General features: G+C 34.4%; 1 protein-coding gene across 17 annotated transcripts in view; it reads left to right on the top strand.

Annotated features, from left to right (window-relative positions):
* BAZ2B (bromodomain adjacent to zinc finger domain 2B) overlaps positions 1 to 16,527 on the top strand; it is a 316,333-nt gene that overhangs the window by 199,661 nt on the left and 100,145 nt on the right. For 11 of the 17 annotated variants that reach the window (XM_047721833.1, XM_047721835.1, XM_047721843.1 and 8 more), the window contains 7 exons: positions 4,206 to 4,403; positions 4,707 to 5,102; positions 9,991 to 10,594; positions 12,884 to 13,174; positions 14,368 to 14,428; positions 15,239 to 15,347; positions 15,612 to 15,713. In XM_047721833.1, coding sequence (XP_047577789.1) covers positions 4,206 to 4,403; positions 4,707 to 5,102; positions 9,991 to 10,594; positions 12,884 to 13,174; positions 14,368 to 14,428; positions 15,239 to 15,347; positions 15,612 to 15,713 — 1,761 coding nt within the window. The remainder of the gene's footprint in view (positions 1 to 4,205; positions 4,404 to 4,706; positions 5,103 to 9,990; positions 10,595 to 12,883; positions 13,175 to 14,367; positions 14,429 to 15,238; positions 15,348 to 15,611; positions 15,714 to 16,527) is intronic. The other 6 variants (XM_047721845.1, XM_047721839.1, XM_047721844.1 and 3 more) reach the window with 2 other exon arrangements.

The raw sequence follows: 16,527 nt of genomic DNA, 5'->3' as shown, positions 1-16,527 counted from the left end.
CTTTTCAGATCACTACATTTGTATCTTTAGGGTAAATGCCCAGTAGTGCAATTTCTGGGTCGTAGGATAGCTCTATTTTCAACTTTTTGAGGAAACTCCATTCGAGTTTTTGATTATTGACTCAATTTTATTGCTATTAATTAGGTCTCTCCACATTTTCTATTTCTTCCTGATTCAATTTTGTAAGATTATATGTGTCTGGGAATTTATCCACTTCTTCTAGGTTATCCAGTTTGTTGGTATATAATTTTTCATAGTATTCTTTTATAATCTTTGTATTTCTGTGGTATTAGTTGTTATTTATCATCCTTTATTTCCGATTTTACTTAATTGAGTCCTTTCTTATTTCCTTGATGAGTCTGGCTTAAAGTTTTATCAGTTTTACTTATCTTTTCAAAGAACCAGCTCCTGGTTTCATTGATCTGATCTATTATTCTTTTAGTTGCTATTTCATTTATTTCTGCTCTTATCTTTATTATTTTCATTCTTTTACTGACTTTGAGCTTTGTTGGTTCTTCTTCTTCTAGTTTCTTTTGATGTAAGGTTTGGTTGTTTATATGAGATTTTCCTTCTTTCTTTAGATATACCTGTATTGCTACAAACTTTCCTCTTGAACAGATTTTGCTGCATCTTAAAGATTTGGGATTGTTGTCTTTTCATTTATCTCCATTTATCTTTTTATTTCCTTTGTTATTTCTTGGTTGATCCATTCATTGTTTACTAGTGTGTTATTTAGCCTCCATGTAATTGTGTGTTTTCCCATTTTTTTCTTGTGTTTGATTTCTAATTTCCTACTGTTGTGGCTGGAAAAGATGCATGATATAATTTCAGTTTTCCTGAATTTATTGAGACTTATTCTGTGGCCTAACATGTTATCTGTTCTGGAGAATGTTCCATGTGTACTTGAAATAATGTGTATTCTGCCGTTTGGGGATGGATGTACCTCTTAGAAATAGTGCTAAAATCTACTAAGATCTGAAATCCCCACTGCCTTCACAGTGTATTAGGCATTGAGCAAGATTTCAGAGGCATGCGTATGAAATAGATCCTGTCCTTAGTTCTGATAAGAAATCTACACTGACATTTCTAAATAAAATCAGTGCTGTTAAAGGAAAAAATATTTCATGTAGCAGGGACTAAAAATATACATAGGCACCTCTTTAATGATGTAAAAGGTGGATTCTCAGATACCATGATTGTGTCTATAGACATGTATGTTGAAATGACACTAGAAAAAGACTGGTTATCAAAGTAGGAGATTTTAGAACCTTAATTTCCAGAAAAAGAACACCTTTGAATAATACATTATCAGGCATGAATTTGTAATAGTAGGTTTCAAGTAAAATGGAGATGAAGGACATTGGAACGAAGGGAAAAAATCATACTTATTTTTTTCACCCAGTATTTTTCAGTTTTAAAGCTTTTCGTTTTTATTTTTATTAATTTATTTTTTAAAAGATTTATTTGTATTAAAGAGAGACAGAGGGGCGCCTGGGTGACTCAGTGGGTTAAAGCCTCTGCCTTCGGCTCAGGTCATGATCTCAGGGTCCTGGGATCGAGCCCCGCATCAGGCTCTCTGCTCAGCAGGGAGCCTGCTTCCTCCTCTCTCTCTGCCTGCCTCTCTGCCTACTTGTGATCTCTGTCTGTCAAATAAATAAATAAAATCTTTAAAGAGAGACAGAGCATGCAAGTGGAGGGAAGAGCAGAGGGAGAAAGGGAGAGAGAATCTCAAGCAGACTTACCACTGAGCATGGAGCCTAACTTGGGGCTCATTCCCATGACCCATGAGATTACCCCCTGAGCCAAAATCACAAGTAGATGCTTAACCAATTGAGCCACTCAGGTGCCCCTTAAAGTTTTTTTAAATTAAAACATTGATTGCTTAGGTAACCCTTTTTATGAGTAGTTTGAAAAAATGTTCTTCATTTAATTTTGATAATTCTTCCTGGGGGTTGCTATCTTAGTAGTGTGCATTGAAAATCAATGATTAAAGCGAATTCCCTTATATACAATGCACGCATATTTACAATAAAGCTAGATATTTATTTTTTTTTAAAGATTTTATTTATTTATTTGACAGAGAGAAATCACAAGTAGGCAGAGAGGCAGGCAGAGAGAGAGAGGAGGAAGCAGGCTTCCTGCTGAGCAGAAAGCCCGATGTGGGGCTCGAACCCAGGACCTGGGATCATGACCTGAGCCGAAGGCAGCGGCTTAACCCACTGAGCCACCCAGGCGCCCCAAAGCTAGATATTTAAATTAAAGTACATCACAGACAAAAATATACACACAGACTGTTGGGGGACAACTCTTCGACTTTGAAAAAGTTCCACTCCTCTATTAACCTCTATTAAAACCCAGAGTGGTAACTTCTATTTTGACTCTTCATGATTTTCATAATCTTGCTATACATGCTCAGAAACGCAACAGATTTTTGGTTACAATGAAGGAGATTTTTCTCTGCCAAATAAATGATAGGCTTAATGTTATTATATCGTTAGTATTTTGTTATTACAGTAATAGTATATTGTTACTATTGTTTCTCTTTAATCTCTACTTTGGTCTTTTTCATTCTGTGATACCCACACTATTCCAGGTCAGTTTCTCATCACTCTGCTTTACTGTGAAGGAAAGATACATAGTTCCAGGAATGATGGTTACTATTAATCTGGCTTATTGAAGGGTGTGTCTCCAGACGAAACATTATGGTTGCTAGTTTGGAACAGTTAACACGGGTTACCATTGCAAGGAGAATATAACAGGACTGATTCTCTTCACTCATATGCATTTCATTTCATTTAAATCAAACTTCAGAAAACACAAAGGAAATAGTCCTAATTTGAAATCAATAACTATCACTTCAAGTTGGCTCCTTTTTGTAGAAGTGTATTAACGTCTTTCATCCCCAACTCATTAGTCATGACAGGCCGTATTTCTGTTAAGACCATAACTTTTGTAACTCATTGCTTTTGTAATTTATTGCTGCTTTTTCTATATTTTATTCTTTATTTTATCTGTCAGTGAATCCTATTGAAATGTTCCTATGTAACTTTGGATTATACTCAATCTTATTGCTCCATCATGTCAGTATTTCTCCTTTTTAGTCTTCCTATTGGCAGAGTTTTAACTTTTCCATTGTTATATATTTATTTAGTCATAATTCATCTAATGATTTTTCCTCCTTTTTATCCACGACCATGGTCTAATTCTTTTTTTATGATTTATTTATGTAGTTAGAAGACAGAGGGGGAGGAGGCAGAGGGAGAGTGAGAATATCAAGCAGACTTTCCACTAAGTGAGGAGCTGCACTCAGGGTTTGATCTCATGACCCTGAGATCATGACCTGACCCAAAATCAGATTCGGAGGCTTGACTGACTGAACCACACAGCCACCCCTACTACTGTCTGTTATTTAAACACAAAAGTTTTTTGTTTTTTTTTTATGTGACCCAATGTCACTTTCTACCAATTTTGGATTTTCTTTTTCCTGTAGAGCCTTAAATATTGCAGAAATTAATATCTCTCTTTATCATATTTTCTATCTTTCCTGAAGTAAAATATAAAAAAATTAAATTCATTACTAAAGCAGCCCTCAAGTCTTTTGCTACTTATTTTATCTTCTCTCCAGTACTTATTACATATGAAATTGTTTGCTTTCATATTAGTCATTTGTCTACTCTACCACCATCTGCACTAGAATATAAGTTTCTTGAGGCAAGGACTCTGTCTTAGATATCATTGTTGTCCAGCACCTAGAAGGTGTGTTTGGTATGTTATATGTAAATATTTGGTTATTGACTCACTATCCACATAAAAAAGAAGAATAAACTTAAATATAGAACTTCAGTGTCTATAACCTTTATCATAACTGGAATTATCATTTCGTAAATTGCTCTTTTTAGTCTGCCATACATTTTGAAGCATGGAAGTCACATGAATAGATCAACATATATACTATATCAATGTTTCTAATGTTCTGTACATAATAGAGCTTGTACTTTTTATTGGAGAATTCCTATCATATAAGTTAATTGGATCTGTTTGTTGAATAATTACCCGTACAACGTGTGACTTTTCTCTTTTTTCTAAAATGACATTTTGAGATGGAAATATCACTTGAAAATTAAAACTTGCTTGAACTTGAAGTTCTTACTGAACTTTGAATTTTTCCGAAAATAAAGTCTTGCCAAAAACTTGTCTTTATCTAGAAACCAAGGAAGAAAACTATGGAAAGTTCTAGCAACAGTGATAGTGATTCGGGCACGTCATCAGACACCTCAAGTGAAGGCATTAGTAGTAGTGATTCAGATGATTTAGAGGAAGATGAAGAAGATCAAAGTATTGAAGAAAGTGAAGATGATGATTCTGATTCAGAGAGTGAAGCACAACATAAAAGTAACAACCAGGTATAAATAATTTATTGGCAGTATCCACATAGTCTTCCTTTTCAGGAATTAACTGGTTTATCTGGACTCTCAAAGTCTATAAAGTTTAAAGGTAATCATGTCCATAGTTCTTAACATTTGCACAAGAAAGGAGATGGAGAAACATTTTTAAAGGGACATTTGGTATACTTTTTAGTGAGCTTTATATAACTATTATAAATCATTAGCACTTTTTAGAATACCCTTTTTTCTCCCAAGTTTTACTGCTTGATATTCTTTGCTTTAATAGATATTGAGAAGTCCCCTTTTTATTTTTATTTACAGGTGCTATTACATGGTATTTCAGACCCAAAAGCAGATGGACAGAAAGCAACTGAAAAAGCCCAGGAAAAAAGAATACACCAGCCATTACCTCTTGTGTCTGAATCCCAGACTCACTCATCATTCCAATCCCAGCAGAAGCAGCCTCAGGTTTTGTCACAGCAGCTTCCATTTATTTTCCAAAGCTCTCAGGCAAAGGAGGAATCTGTGAACAAACACACAAGTGTAATACAGTCTACGGGATTGGTGTCCAATGTGAAACCTTTATCTTTGGTAAATCAAGCCAAAAAGGAAACTTACATGAAACTCATAGTTCCTTCTCCCGATGTACTTAAAGCAGGGAATAAAAATACCTCTGAAGAATCTAGTCCTTTGACCAGTGAAATGCGATCCAAACGGGTGAGTGAAAAATTATTTATAGAAGAATTTTATCATTAGAGAAAGAGCTCTTATATAGTCTTACAATATACAAGTTTAAATTAAATTCTCCTCTCATTTCCATACTTTATTAGCTACCAGGAATAGAATTTGCACATCAGAAAACTAGATTTCCCTGATTTTATATTTACATATATATCTGCTTAGTATATTTTTGGCAACACAGTCATATCATTTTTTTCCCCAGGTATAATAATTTAGTAGTAAGGGGAGCAGTATGTTTGAATAAGATATACTTCACAATTACTTTTGTTTGAGATCAGTGTCCCAACTCCAGACTCAATCTCACTACCCGTGAGATCATGACCTGAGCCAAAACCAAGAGTCAGACCTGTCAACTAACTGAGTCACCCAGGTGCCCCGCCCTTTTCTTAAAGACTTTTTTTAAAGATTTATTTATTTATGTTAGAGATTTCCTTTGCTGTTTTTAACAAACTATATGAAATACAAAATAGTTTGAGGTATTTTATTATACAAATACCAGAACCACTAATCAGAGAATTTTTTCCTTCTCTTTATTTTCTTGCTATTGATTTTGTATTATTACATAGTCTACATTCATATGTCCAGTAGAATTCAAGTAATTAAATGACCAGTACCTTTTATTCTAGAACCAATCTAAGTAGAGAAAATATATTATGTTTGAACACAGTATCCTGTCTGTTGATTACAAAAATTATCATTAGGCCTCCTAATCATTAGATAATACTTGCACAGCTCCTGCTATTTGCCAGCTATTGTTTTAAGTGCTGAACATGCATTTACTCATTGGACACTAATATCTGTACCTACTACTAATATTATAATGCCCATGTACAGACAGTCAAATTGAAATTCATATGGTTTAAATCATTCCCCCAAGATCACACTGCTAGTTAGTGATAGAGTTAGAATTCACATTTGGGCAGAGTAGCACTAGAATCCTTGTATGATATGCTGCCTTTCTTTCTAAAAAAAATGTTATAGTGTCCTTGTCTATTAACTCTTATTTTGCTGTGAAGAATTTAAGAACAGGGTCAAAGTAAAAAAGACTTGAATAAGTATGGCTTTTTTGAGAATCTAAATGAATCGTTCTCAAGCCCAAGTACATATTAGAATTACTTGGAAAACTTAAAAAAAAAAAAAGAATAACACCTTAGAACCAATGAAATCAGGATATCTTGTGTTAAGACTAAGTAATTGCATATATCAAAAGCTTCCAAATATATAGCCAGATTTGAGAATCCCTGATCTAAATGGAATGACCAGCTGGGTGTTGGACATTGGGGAGGGAATGTGCTATGGTGAGCTCTGTAAATTGTGTAAGGCTAATGAATCACAGACCTGTACCCCTGAAACAAATAATACATTATATGTTAATAAAAACATAAGGTAAAAAATAAAAAATAAATAAATGGAATGACCAATGGTATGCATATGCATAGGATAACTTATAATGCACTGCTCAATCATAAGGAGGTATTATTATTGACTCTCCATGAGTAAATTATGCAAACTAAAAATTACACTGAGTTACTTTAATTTTTTATTAATGTGTATCCCACTTTACGGTAAATTAGAGAGCATACCATGAGTTACTTGCATTTTGAAGGGTTTCTCAATTTTCAAAGAGTTTCTTAAATGTTTCTTATTTGAAGAATTTTATATGACTGCCTATTAGAAAGTCACTTACTAAACACTTGCTTAATAAATGTAACCAACCTAGACTTCCTACACATATGAATTTATGTAATTCTTCCAAAATTGTGTAAGGTAAAGAAACTAAGATTTGGAGAAATTAAGTCACTTGCTAACATCACAGAACAAGTAAAGAGCAGAAGGATTTTAAACAAAGGTCATCCTTATATCAAAGCCTATGATTAAGATGAAATAATTTTGTTTTTCTGAAGTGATGATGGTAGTTCATGGGAAATATTTTATTGAATGGATATTCACATTAGACTAAACTCTAAATGAATTTATCTACTTTTCAGGGTACCTAGTATTGAGTTAAAGTGTATTTTATAAATATTTTTCTTAATCAGCTTTCTTTATATGACAGAGAACATATAGAATTTTGCTTTATTCTCATGATAGTCTCTATTTCATGTTACCTTCCATGTATCTGCCTCCTCAACTAGTCTGTGATTTTTTTTTTTAGTATTATCTAATCATTGGTTCTTTCCATACACTTATACTATAGACATTTAATTCAAATCAATATACATTAATTGGATTTATATACCAGTAGTGAATTTTCTTTATCAAATTTTACCTAGAGGATTTTTTTTTGTGGACTGCAGAGACTCCGGCAAGGGCTGGGGGAAGAAGAACTTGGAGGTAGGGGATTGTTTCAAACCTGTCTTCCCATGCTCTTGTCATCCAAGGGGCTATCTAAGAACAGCAAGACATTTGCTGCTGTGCAGTTCTCAATTTTCTTCCTTCCTCCTTTTAATGTTCCACCCCCAATATCAAAAAGCACAACATATTTGCTTTAAAAGAGTAACTGCTACTACTCTTTTGGTCTTTGGGTATTTTTGAAAATCTTAAGGTGTCAATATATGGAAAGTGAGTCTTTAGAATTATGGAGTGAGAAGCAATTTCAGAAAATTAAAATATAAAACTCAAGGGCAAGTTTTTGTTTTCGTGATTGTTTAGATGCTATGTATTTAGAAGGAAAATTTATTACCTATAAAAAAAGAGTACAACATGATTATATGTCATAATTTTGTTCTAAGAAATGAAAATATGCTAAATTTTTCTGCTGAAAACTTAAATCAGTATATATTAAATATGAAGGTAAGTACATTATATATTTACTTATATATAATACACAGTATTTCTGTTATATAAATATTAAGTAACATTAAGTATGTTAATGTATTTTATATAAGAATTTTGCCTTAAAATTCTTTTTAAAAGGTAAACACAATTATTTAGCGTAAGTTTCCATATTTTATTCACTGAATAAATACTAATTAAGTACTTTCTTTTTGTGAAGCATTGCCTTAGGTATGAGTTATTATGTGACAGTCTTTGTTTACAAAGTGAAGTGATACACTAAAGATGTTAAATAAGATAAAGCAGTTTATATAGGAATTGCATACTGCTTATTAGTATTGCTACTGTACAAGATTTAATACATAATTCTATATTGTATTCCATCTGCATGTATACTTCTGAAGTGCCCACCACAAATTTCTGCCTACTAGAGTGTTAAGAGCCCTGCTCCAAGCTGACAGCACTGTGGATTTTAATTTTAAGGCAACCATTTTCATTACAGATTTTTCCTTTTGAAATTTAGTTGTATTTCTAGTAACTTAAAATACTTTAATCATTCTGCTCAAGTTTTTATTTTTAATTTTTTAATTTTTTATTTTTTTTAAAGATTTTATTTATTTATTTGAAAGACAGAGATCACAAGTAGGCAGAGAAGCAAGCAGAGAGAGAGAGGAAGGGGAACAGGCTCCCCGCTAAGCAGAGAGCCCGACATGGGACTCAATCCCAGGACCCTGAGACCATGACCTGAGCCGAAGGCAGAGGCTTAACACACTGAGCCACCCAGGCACCCCTCTGCTCAAGTTTTTATATATTAATTATATATATTTAATAAGGTTCATATAATTTTATTCTTTTTAAGAAGAGTCTGAGAACCAAATAATATTTTGTTTCTTCTGTACAGATGTAAATTTTATGGCTTAATGGCTTACAAATCAGTTTTTTCCAAGAAAAGTATAAATTTTCTAAACTGTTTTATTACACATTTTTCACTGCTAATGTGCTAAAGGTACTCCAAGGTAGATCCCACAGAATGTTGAGCCAGAAGTCCCAACAGCTTCATATCATATATGCTGCAGATAGTACTGGGTAACAAATAGGAGTTCAAAGGATAGAGACAATGAGTCCTTCTGGCTGGAACAAACATGGAAGGCTTATTGGGTGGGATTTTGAAGAAGGAACAAGATTTCATCAGCTTGAGATTCGTAAGAGGAGGACGTTTTAATCAGTAATTTTTTAAAAAATGATTTTATTTATTTATTTGAGAGAGATCACAAGTAGGCAGAAAGGCAGGCAGAGAAAGGAAGGGAAGCAGGCTCCCCACTGAGCAGAGAGCCTGATGTGGGGCTCAATCCCAGGACCTGGGATCATAACCCGAGCCTAAGGCAGAGGCTTTAACCCACAGAGCCACCCAGGTGCCCTAAGAGGAGGACGGTTTACACAGAGAAAATTATTATAGCAAAATGTGGAGGTAGTGAAAATATGACATATACAGGGCATGGCAAATAGTCCCGTTTGACTAGAAAGTTGTATTAGTGCCTACTTGAAAAGTCATTTGAGTAATAGAATTAAGTATTTAGGCTTTATAAAGTTGCTAATGAGAGAGGAAACACTAAAGCTTTTAACCAAGGAGCTCATATAACAGAGTAAAGGCTTTAAATTGAGATAAAATTGGCATTGGCATTTGGCATATAGCATATATTGGGATTTATGTGGGAAGAAAGGATGGTACGGCTTAAGTTTGCATAATGTTTTAATGAGATAGGGATATGGCTGACTTGGAAGAGAGAAAAGTAAAAGATGTTTTTCGAGTTTCAAATTTATGTTATTGAGACAGTGGGAGCAATAATAATGAGAGAGGGGTACTCAAGAAACCTATGTTTTGAGGGGAGAAAGGCCAATTGAATTTTAAACATATGTCTAGCCAAGATTCAGCAACCAACTAGTCATTAATGCCACTAATTTTAAACACGTGCATATTATGATTTAAATTTGTATATGAGCAGCTGTTGTCAGATATAGAATGCAAATAAAAATAATCTTTGTTTTTATGGCACATTGTTGTTTTGTTTTTTAACTTATGTTTCAACAGGAACAATATAAACAGACATTCCCAATGCAGTTAAAGAAACAAGAGTCATCCAAGAGCTTGAAGAAGGTTATTGCAGCTTTGTCAAATCCAAAAGCAACCTCTAGTTCACCAGCACCTCCAAAACAAACAGTAGAAAACAACCACCCTAATCCATTCTTGACAAATGCACTTTTAGGTAATCACCAACCAAATGGAGTTATTCAAAGTGTCATTCAAGAAGCTCCTCTAGCACTTACTACCAAAACTAAAATGCAGAGTAAGATTAATGAAAACATTGCTACTGCAAGTAGCTCTCCTTTTTCCTCACCTGTAAATTTGAGCACAACCGGGAGAAGGACCGCTGGCAATCAGACAACTGTGATACCCTCCGCCTCTCCCATAGTGCATCCTCAAGGGAAGGAAAAAGTGGTTAGCAATAATGTAAACACAGTAAAAACACAGCTTCACCCTCACCCTGCAAAATCTCTAGTGGAACAGTTTAGGGGAACAGATTCAGACATTCCCAGTAGTAAAGATTCTGAAGATTCAAACGAGGATGAAGAAGAAGATGATGAGGAAGAAGATGAGGAAGATGAAGATGATGAATCTGATGACAGCCAATCAGGTTATTTTCTATTTTTAAATTTGAAGTATTTATCTAAATGCTATGTGGACCAAAACAGTTAAAGGAGGTCTTAGTTCACAGACTTGTAGTCATTGTCATTCCCTGTGTTTCACACAGCTATGAGCCTGTCCATAGTGAGCTGGTAAAATATGGGAGTGATTGAGATTGGAAATCCTGAGTTAAATTCTCAGCTTTGTTACTTATTTAACAGTAAACAAATAAAAAATTTAAATGAATATAGATGATGCATAAATTAATAATGAACTTCACAAATTTGCTTAATTTTCATTTAATTCATGACCATTCATTTGTCCTTTCTTTTTCATCTCTTCTGCTACTTATTTAAATGTACCAGTAGATATTTTGAATGACGACATAAATTTGTAGTCAGTCATTTAGAAAGCACCAAAATCCTAAATCGCTGTGAATTATCCATTAGGAACACAGAATTTATTTAATAACAAGTAGAGAGCTCCTTGATTTTATTTTGATTTGCTTTCTTGTTTTGCTTGTTTTTTTTCTTAAATTTCTTTCTGTTTTTCTTCCCCTTAACTCTCCTCATTGTTCTATAGAGGATTGAAAGCATAAGATATAAGATAACTTAAATTTTACATACAAAGGTGAAATACATATTATAAAAATATTTGGATTTTTTATGGTCAGCCATAAGTCCAGTGGTAAATTTTCTAGCTGTCAATATGAATAGGAAAATACAGTCAGTTATACAATTTAAAGTGTCTAACGTAGAAACAACCTACTTGCTCAGGGGGGTAAGAACAAATTTTCCTAATAATATTTTTCTTGGGATTCCCATAAATACAACTTTGCATGATCAAGTATGAATATTGTTATTAATAACTTTCAAAGGCAATTTTTATAACAAATTTCAACATAGGCAGATGGTACTACACAAAACATGATTCCACAAAAATTGTTATTCTGAGAACCTTTTTTTTTTTTTTAAAGATTTTATTTATTTATTTGACAGAGATCACAAGTAGGCAGAGAGGCAGGCAGAGAGAGAGGGGGAAGCAGGCTCCCTGCTGAGCAGAGAGCCCGATGCGGGGCTTGATCTCAGGGCCCTGAGATCATGACCTGAGCCGAAGGCAGAGGCTTTAACCCACTGAGCCACCCAGGCGCCCCACTGAGAACCTTTAAAATACATTGCAAGTATCAAGCCTGTGTTTATCGAGTTTAATCCAGGAATAAATAATGCCCATCTATAGGAAGAGATGTATTTATAGGACTACATTCCTAGACCAAACTTAAATTGTTAAAACATTAAATGATCCCACATAATCATTTCTGCAAACTGGTCTTTTGTGAAGCCTAAGAAGCCTGATGAGGTCTTGCACCTGAGTAAAATACAGCCAGAAAAGCCAAGAATCTCTCAGAAAATGGTTTTCTTTTACCTCAAAGCCCACATGAAAGAATGATGGTAGTTCTAGACTTTTCTTCCTTATATTGAACCTAGTATACTTCTTAAGCTATAGGAATCTATTAATTTATTTTTTTTAAAAGATTTTATTTATTTATTTATTTGACAGACAGAGATCACAAGTAGGCAGAGAGGCAGGCAGAGAGAGAGAGAGAGAGGAGGAAGCAGGCTCCCTGCAGAGCAGAGAGCCCGATGCGGGGCTCGATCCCAGGACCCTGGGATCATGACCTGAGCCGAAGGCAGAGGCTTTAACCCACTGAGCCACCCAGGCGCCCCGGAATCTATTAATTTAAAGAATCAATTCTATTCCCTCTATACCTTAGTTTCTCTATTAAACTAAAAATGAGGGGCGCCTGGGTGGCTCAGTGGGTTAAACCGCTGCCTTCGGCTCAGGTCATGATCCCAGGTCCTGGGTTCGAGCCCCACATCGGGCTTTCTGCTCAGCAGGGAGCCTGCTTCCTCCTCTCTCTCTCTGCCTGCCTCTCTGCTTACTTGTGATTTCTCTCTGTCAAATAAATAAATAAAATCTTTTAAAAAAAAAAACTAAAAATGATTTTGAAACCACTAAGCAGAACTCGTCATGTGAATAGCGTCATGTGAGAAGAACTGGTTTATGATTAAAGTGTTGAGTAAAACCGATACTTTTAACAACGGATTCTGAGAATTTGTAGTCTGCATACACTGTACTCAGATAGCTTGTTAGATAGTAAATTTTACATGAACTCTTCAGGAAAGTAGCTCAGTTGAGTTCAATCACAGATGCGGATTCCTAAACTGTTCCATTTAGATACAAACTGCAAATGTTGGTGATTATCTAGTTATAATATACAAATGCTTCTTTTACTTCCCAGAATCAGATAGTAATTCAGAATCAGATACAGAAGGATCAGAAGAAGATGATGATGATGATAAAGACCAAGATGAATCAGATAGTGATACTGAAGGAGAGAAAACTTCAATGAAACTGAATAAAACAACTTCCTCTGTCAAAAGCCCTTCCATCAGTCTCACAGCTCACTCAACACCTCGTAACCTCCACATAGCAAAAGCCCCAGGCTCTGCTCCTGCTGCCTTATGTTCTGAGTCCCAGTCACCTGCTTTTCTTGGCACACCTTCCACACTTACTTCAAGTCCACACTCTGGTACCTACACTTTATTTTTATTATTGTAAAGTAGAAGTCAGACCATAGCAAGAATTCTTATTTATACAGTGTTCTGGGATGACCTCATTGAAATCAAGTGTTACAGCTAGATTCAAGGTTGGCTAAGAAAGGTCAGCATGTATTTTCCAAGGGTATGACCCATTACCATTTTTATTCTGTGCTTTCAGTTTAAGAACCTGGTTGGTGACAGACAGCTCTTGATTTCGCATAGTTTCCTGCTTTTGTGTTCAGTTTATGCCTCTAGAATTTAGAATTTGACTAACAGTTGAGTTTTTTGTACTTTATAAAAGTGAGCTCCCTTGGTTACTTAAGATACGTTGCATATCTGCCCAACACATAGCGAAAGGTCATTTGAGTTAGCGAGTAGCAGTATTTTCATTAACATGCCACATCTTTTTTTTTCTATTTGACCTTTTATAAACTTTTAGAGGTCTTTATTAAAAGTTTTTACATTAATATTCCAAAAGGACTTTTTGTTTCTGTTTCAATAGCTAAGAAAATATAGAGGCATATAGAGCAATACCATGTTGCCTTACTTATTTCACTCTTTTCTTAGAAATGTCTAGTTTTGCTTTCATTTGCCACAGACCAGTATGATATTCTACTAATTTAAGAAGCACATATTTGCATTTGTGAAACTTGGCTGCCGTCTATGAAGAATTTTGCGTACGATCATAATCCTATTCTTTTGTACTTTCGGTTAAAAGATCTAGTAGTAGTTTTGACTATGGATTTATATGAACATAGAAGTTATATTATTTTTAAGTGTGGGAGCCAGCTGTTGAAATTTTTCCAGCATCTTAAAACTCATATTCTCAAAGAAAACAACCGTACCTGGTTTTCTGAAACCTCTATCTACAATTTTCCTCCTCCTCCTTTAGCTATTTCTTTAAAGACAAATTGAGAGGAAAGCTATGTATTTTTACCTTCCACTGTATTTTCTTTAGAAAGACCAGTTATTCTGTCATGCAGACCAAAGAAGAGAGAAAAAAAAATCCTCTGTACAGTGTGTTTTGTTGCACATCATCTAAAAGTAACCTACGAGTTGCAGAAATACCTTAAGTAATTCAAGTTATTAAGATGTGTTATTTAAAGAAAAGTTTCAAAACTATCGAAAACTTGTCATCTATATAAACTAATCTTTTATGTTAACTGGCTGAATTTTCTTGAAGGCACTTCCAAAAGAAGAAGAGTAACAGATGAGCGTGAACTGCGTATTCCTTTGGAATATGGGTATGCAAAATAAGACTTCTCTTTCTGCTTTGCTGCCACATATTTATGTATGTTTGATTTCTCACTATACCTCACTCTCTGCTATTCATAAAAGAATTGAATATACTGCATAGTATTTATTAGAGCAGAAGAGCTAGAGCGAAGGGCAAAGAAGTTGATATATCAGAAAACCGAAATTAAGGCTAACTGCACTGTTTAGGTATAGCAGAGCTGGGATGGGATCAGGCAGCCAGTGGGACTACGACTGAAAAAAAAAAAAAAAAGCAAGAGAAAATCATTTGGCAGAGGGGAGGGCAGAGACACAGTTAAGAGTATGAGAGGTTTTTGCAAAGATAGAATTAAAGGACAGTAAAAGCCACAGTGGGCAAAAGTGGGGGACTTGAGCAGAGTGTGGCTAAAATGGTCTAATTGGAACTGAGAAGTTTTACACTTGAAGTAGATGATCCGCAAGGAGCAGAGAGACAGGTTTATAGTACTCTTTTCACCTAAAGCTTCTCAGGTGTAAAAAATGATTACACATTGACACATGTTACTGAATTTGTCCAAATACCCAAAGTAATACCAGTTAATGATTTCTAAGAAATGTAACAGAGTTTAATATTTGTAACTTGAGTCTGATTAATTTTTAGTGGAATCACGTAACTAAAAATCTAAATAACTTTAATGATAAATGTATCTGAGCTGTATGATTAGAGATTTATATTTGTTTTATTTGTATTTTTTATGTTGTCTAAAAAGCATGTTTTCTTAACTTTTTTAAAGCTTTCTTAAAACTAAATATGTTATAACCCTTATTTCTGTTATGTGTAGCTGGCAAAGAGAGACAAGAATAAGAAACTTTGGAGGGCGCCTTCAAGGAGAAGTAGCATATTATGCTCCATGTGGAAAGAAACTTAGGCAATACCCTGAAGTAATAAAGGTACATACTTTTCACCAAAGAATATACATTTGGTGCCTATTAAGCATGTTTATGGAAAAAAGGTGCTCTCCTTTCTCAGATAAAGTTCCTTGATACAAAATATTCTCTTGTATGGGACTAAATGTACTTAACTTAAATTGATCTTCTCTAAATCCATAGCCCCTTGATAGAATATGCAAAACGTTAGTGTCCTGAAGAAAGCTCTACATCAAAGCTGGGTTGTAATATTAAAACCTGAAGTGGAAAAATATGTGATTTTTTCAGTATCTCAGCAGAAATGGAATAATGGATATCTCAAGGGACAATTTCAGCTTCAGTGCAAAAATAAGAGTGGGTGACTTCTATGAAGCCAGAGATGGACCGCAGGTATCCACTTTTTAAAAAGTATAGTCTTTAAACCAAAAAGTAGTACCATTACCTAAATGAAGTAAATTTCACTACACTCTGAAGCATTGCCTTTTGTTAGTTAATTCATATAGCTATACATATAACTTTGTGGTTAACACTCACCAAAGCCTCAATTTACTATATTCCAGTAACAAGGAGCTTTGACATAATAGATGTCTTTTTCAAGTTTTTTAAGTCAGTATTTTCCTGTTTATTTATTTTGTCAACAATTTTACAGTTTATACAGGTATAAAAGTATCTGCATGTTCCCGTGAAATATAGGAAAACATTAGTTCCCTGTAAGGTAAACTAATTTAAAGGTAAATTAATTTGAATAGTGAAAATATGTTGTTAGAAGTCAGTCCAAAGGAGAATAAATATGCCTTAGTTTTATGGAAGGATCTTGTCCATCTAATTATGCCATGCTACATGATCCATTGTCACAAGTTTGGTAATTTGAAGTGAGGGAAGTTTCCTTAATATTAGGTAAGTGAAATTTCTGCTTTTTACAGAAATTGAATTTTTGAGTTAATTGTATAGATTTCTGAAAATATCACCACGACTCTCTTTTTGCCTATGGGTTAAGTATACAACCTTACCAATCAGCACAAAGAACCCACCAGAGACATTTCATTTCCTCTGTGTTTCCTGTAGGATTTTGCTTTTGTTTCTTACTTGGATTCAGCAGCATGTGCTTATTATTCCCTTTAACTTTATCAGCTCCATTGAAAGAGGACCCAGTTAAGGAGTGAGGAGACCTAGATTGTTGTTAATCTATGAAATAGACTTCGTG

The sequence above is a fragment of the Lutra lutra genome, chromosome 3 (assembly GCF_902655055.1).
Source record: "Lutra lutra chromosome 3, mLutLut1.2, whole genome shotgun sequence".
Lineage (NCBI taxonomy): Eukaryota > Metazoa > Chordata > Mammalia > Carnivora > Mustelidae > Lutra > Lutra lutra.
Note: the sequence above shows the minus strand (reverse complement) of the source record. Positions and strands in the feature narration are given on the sequence as shown.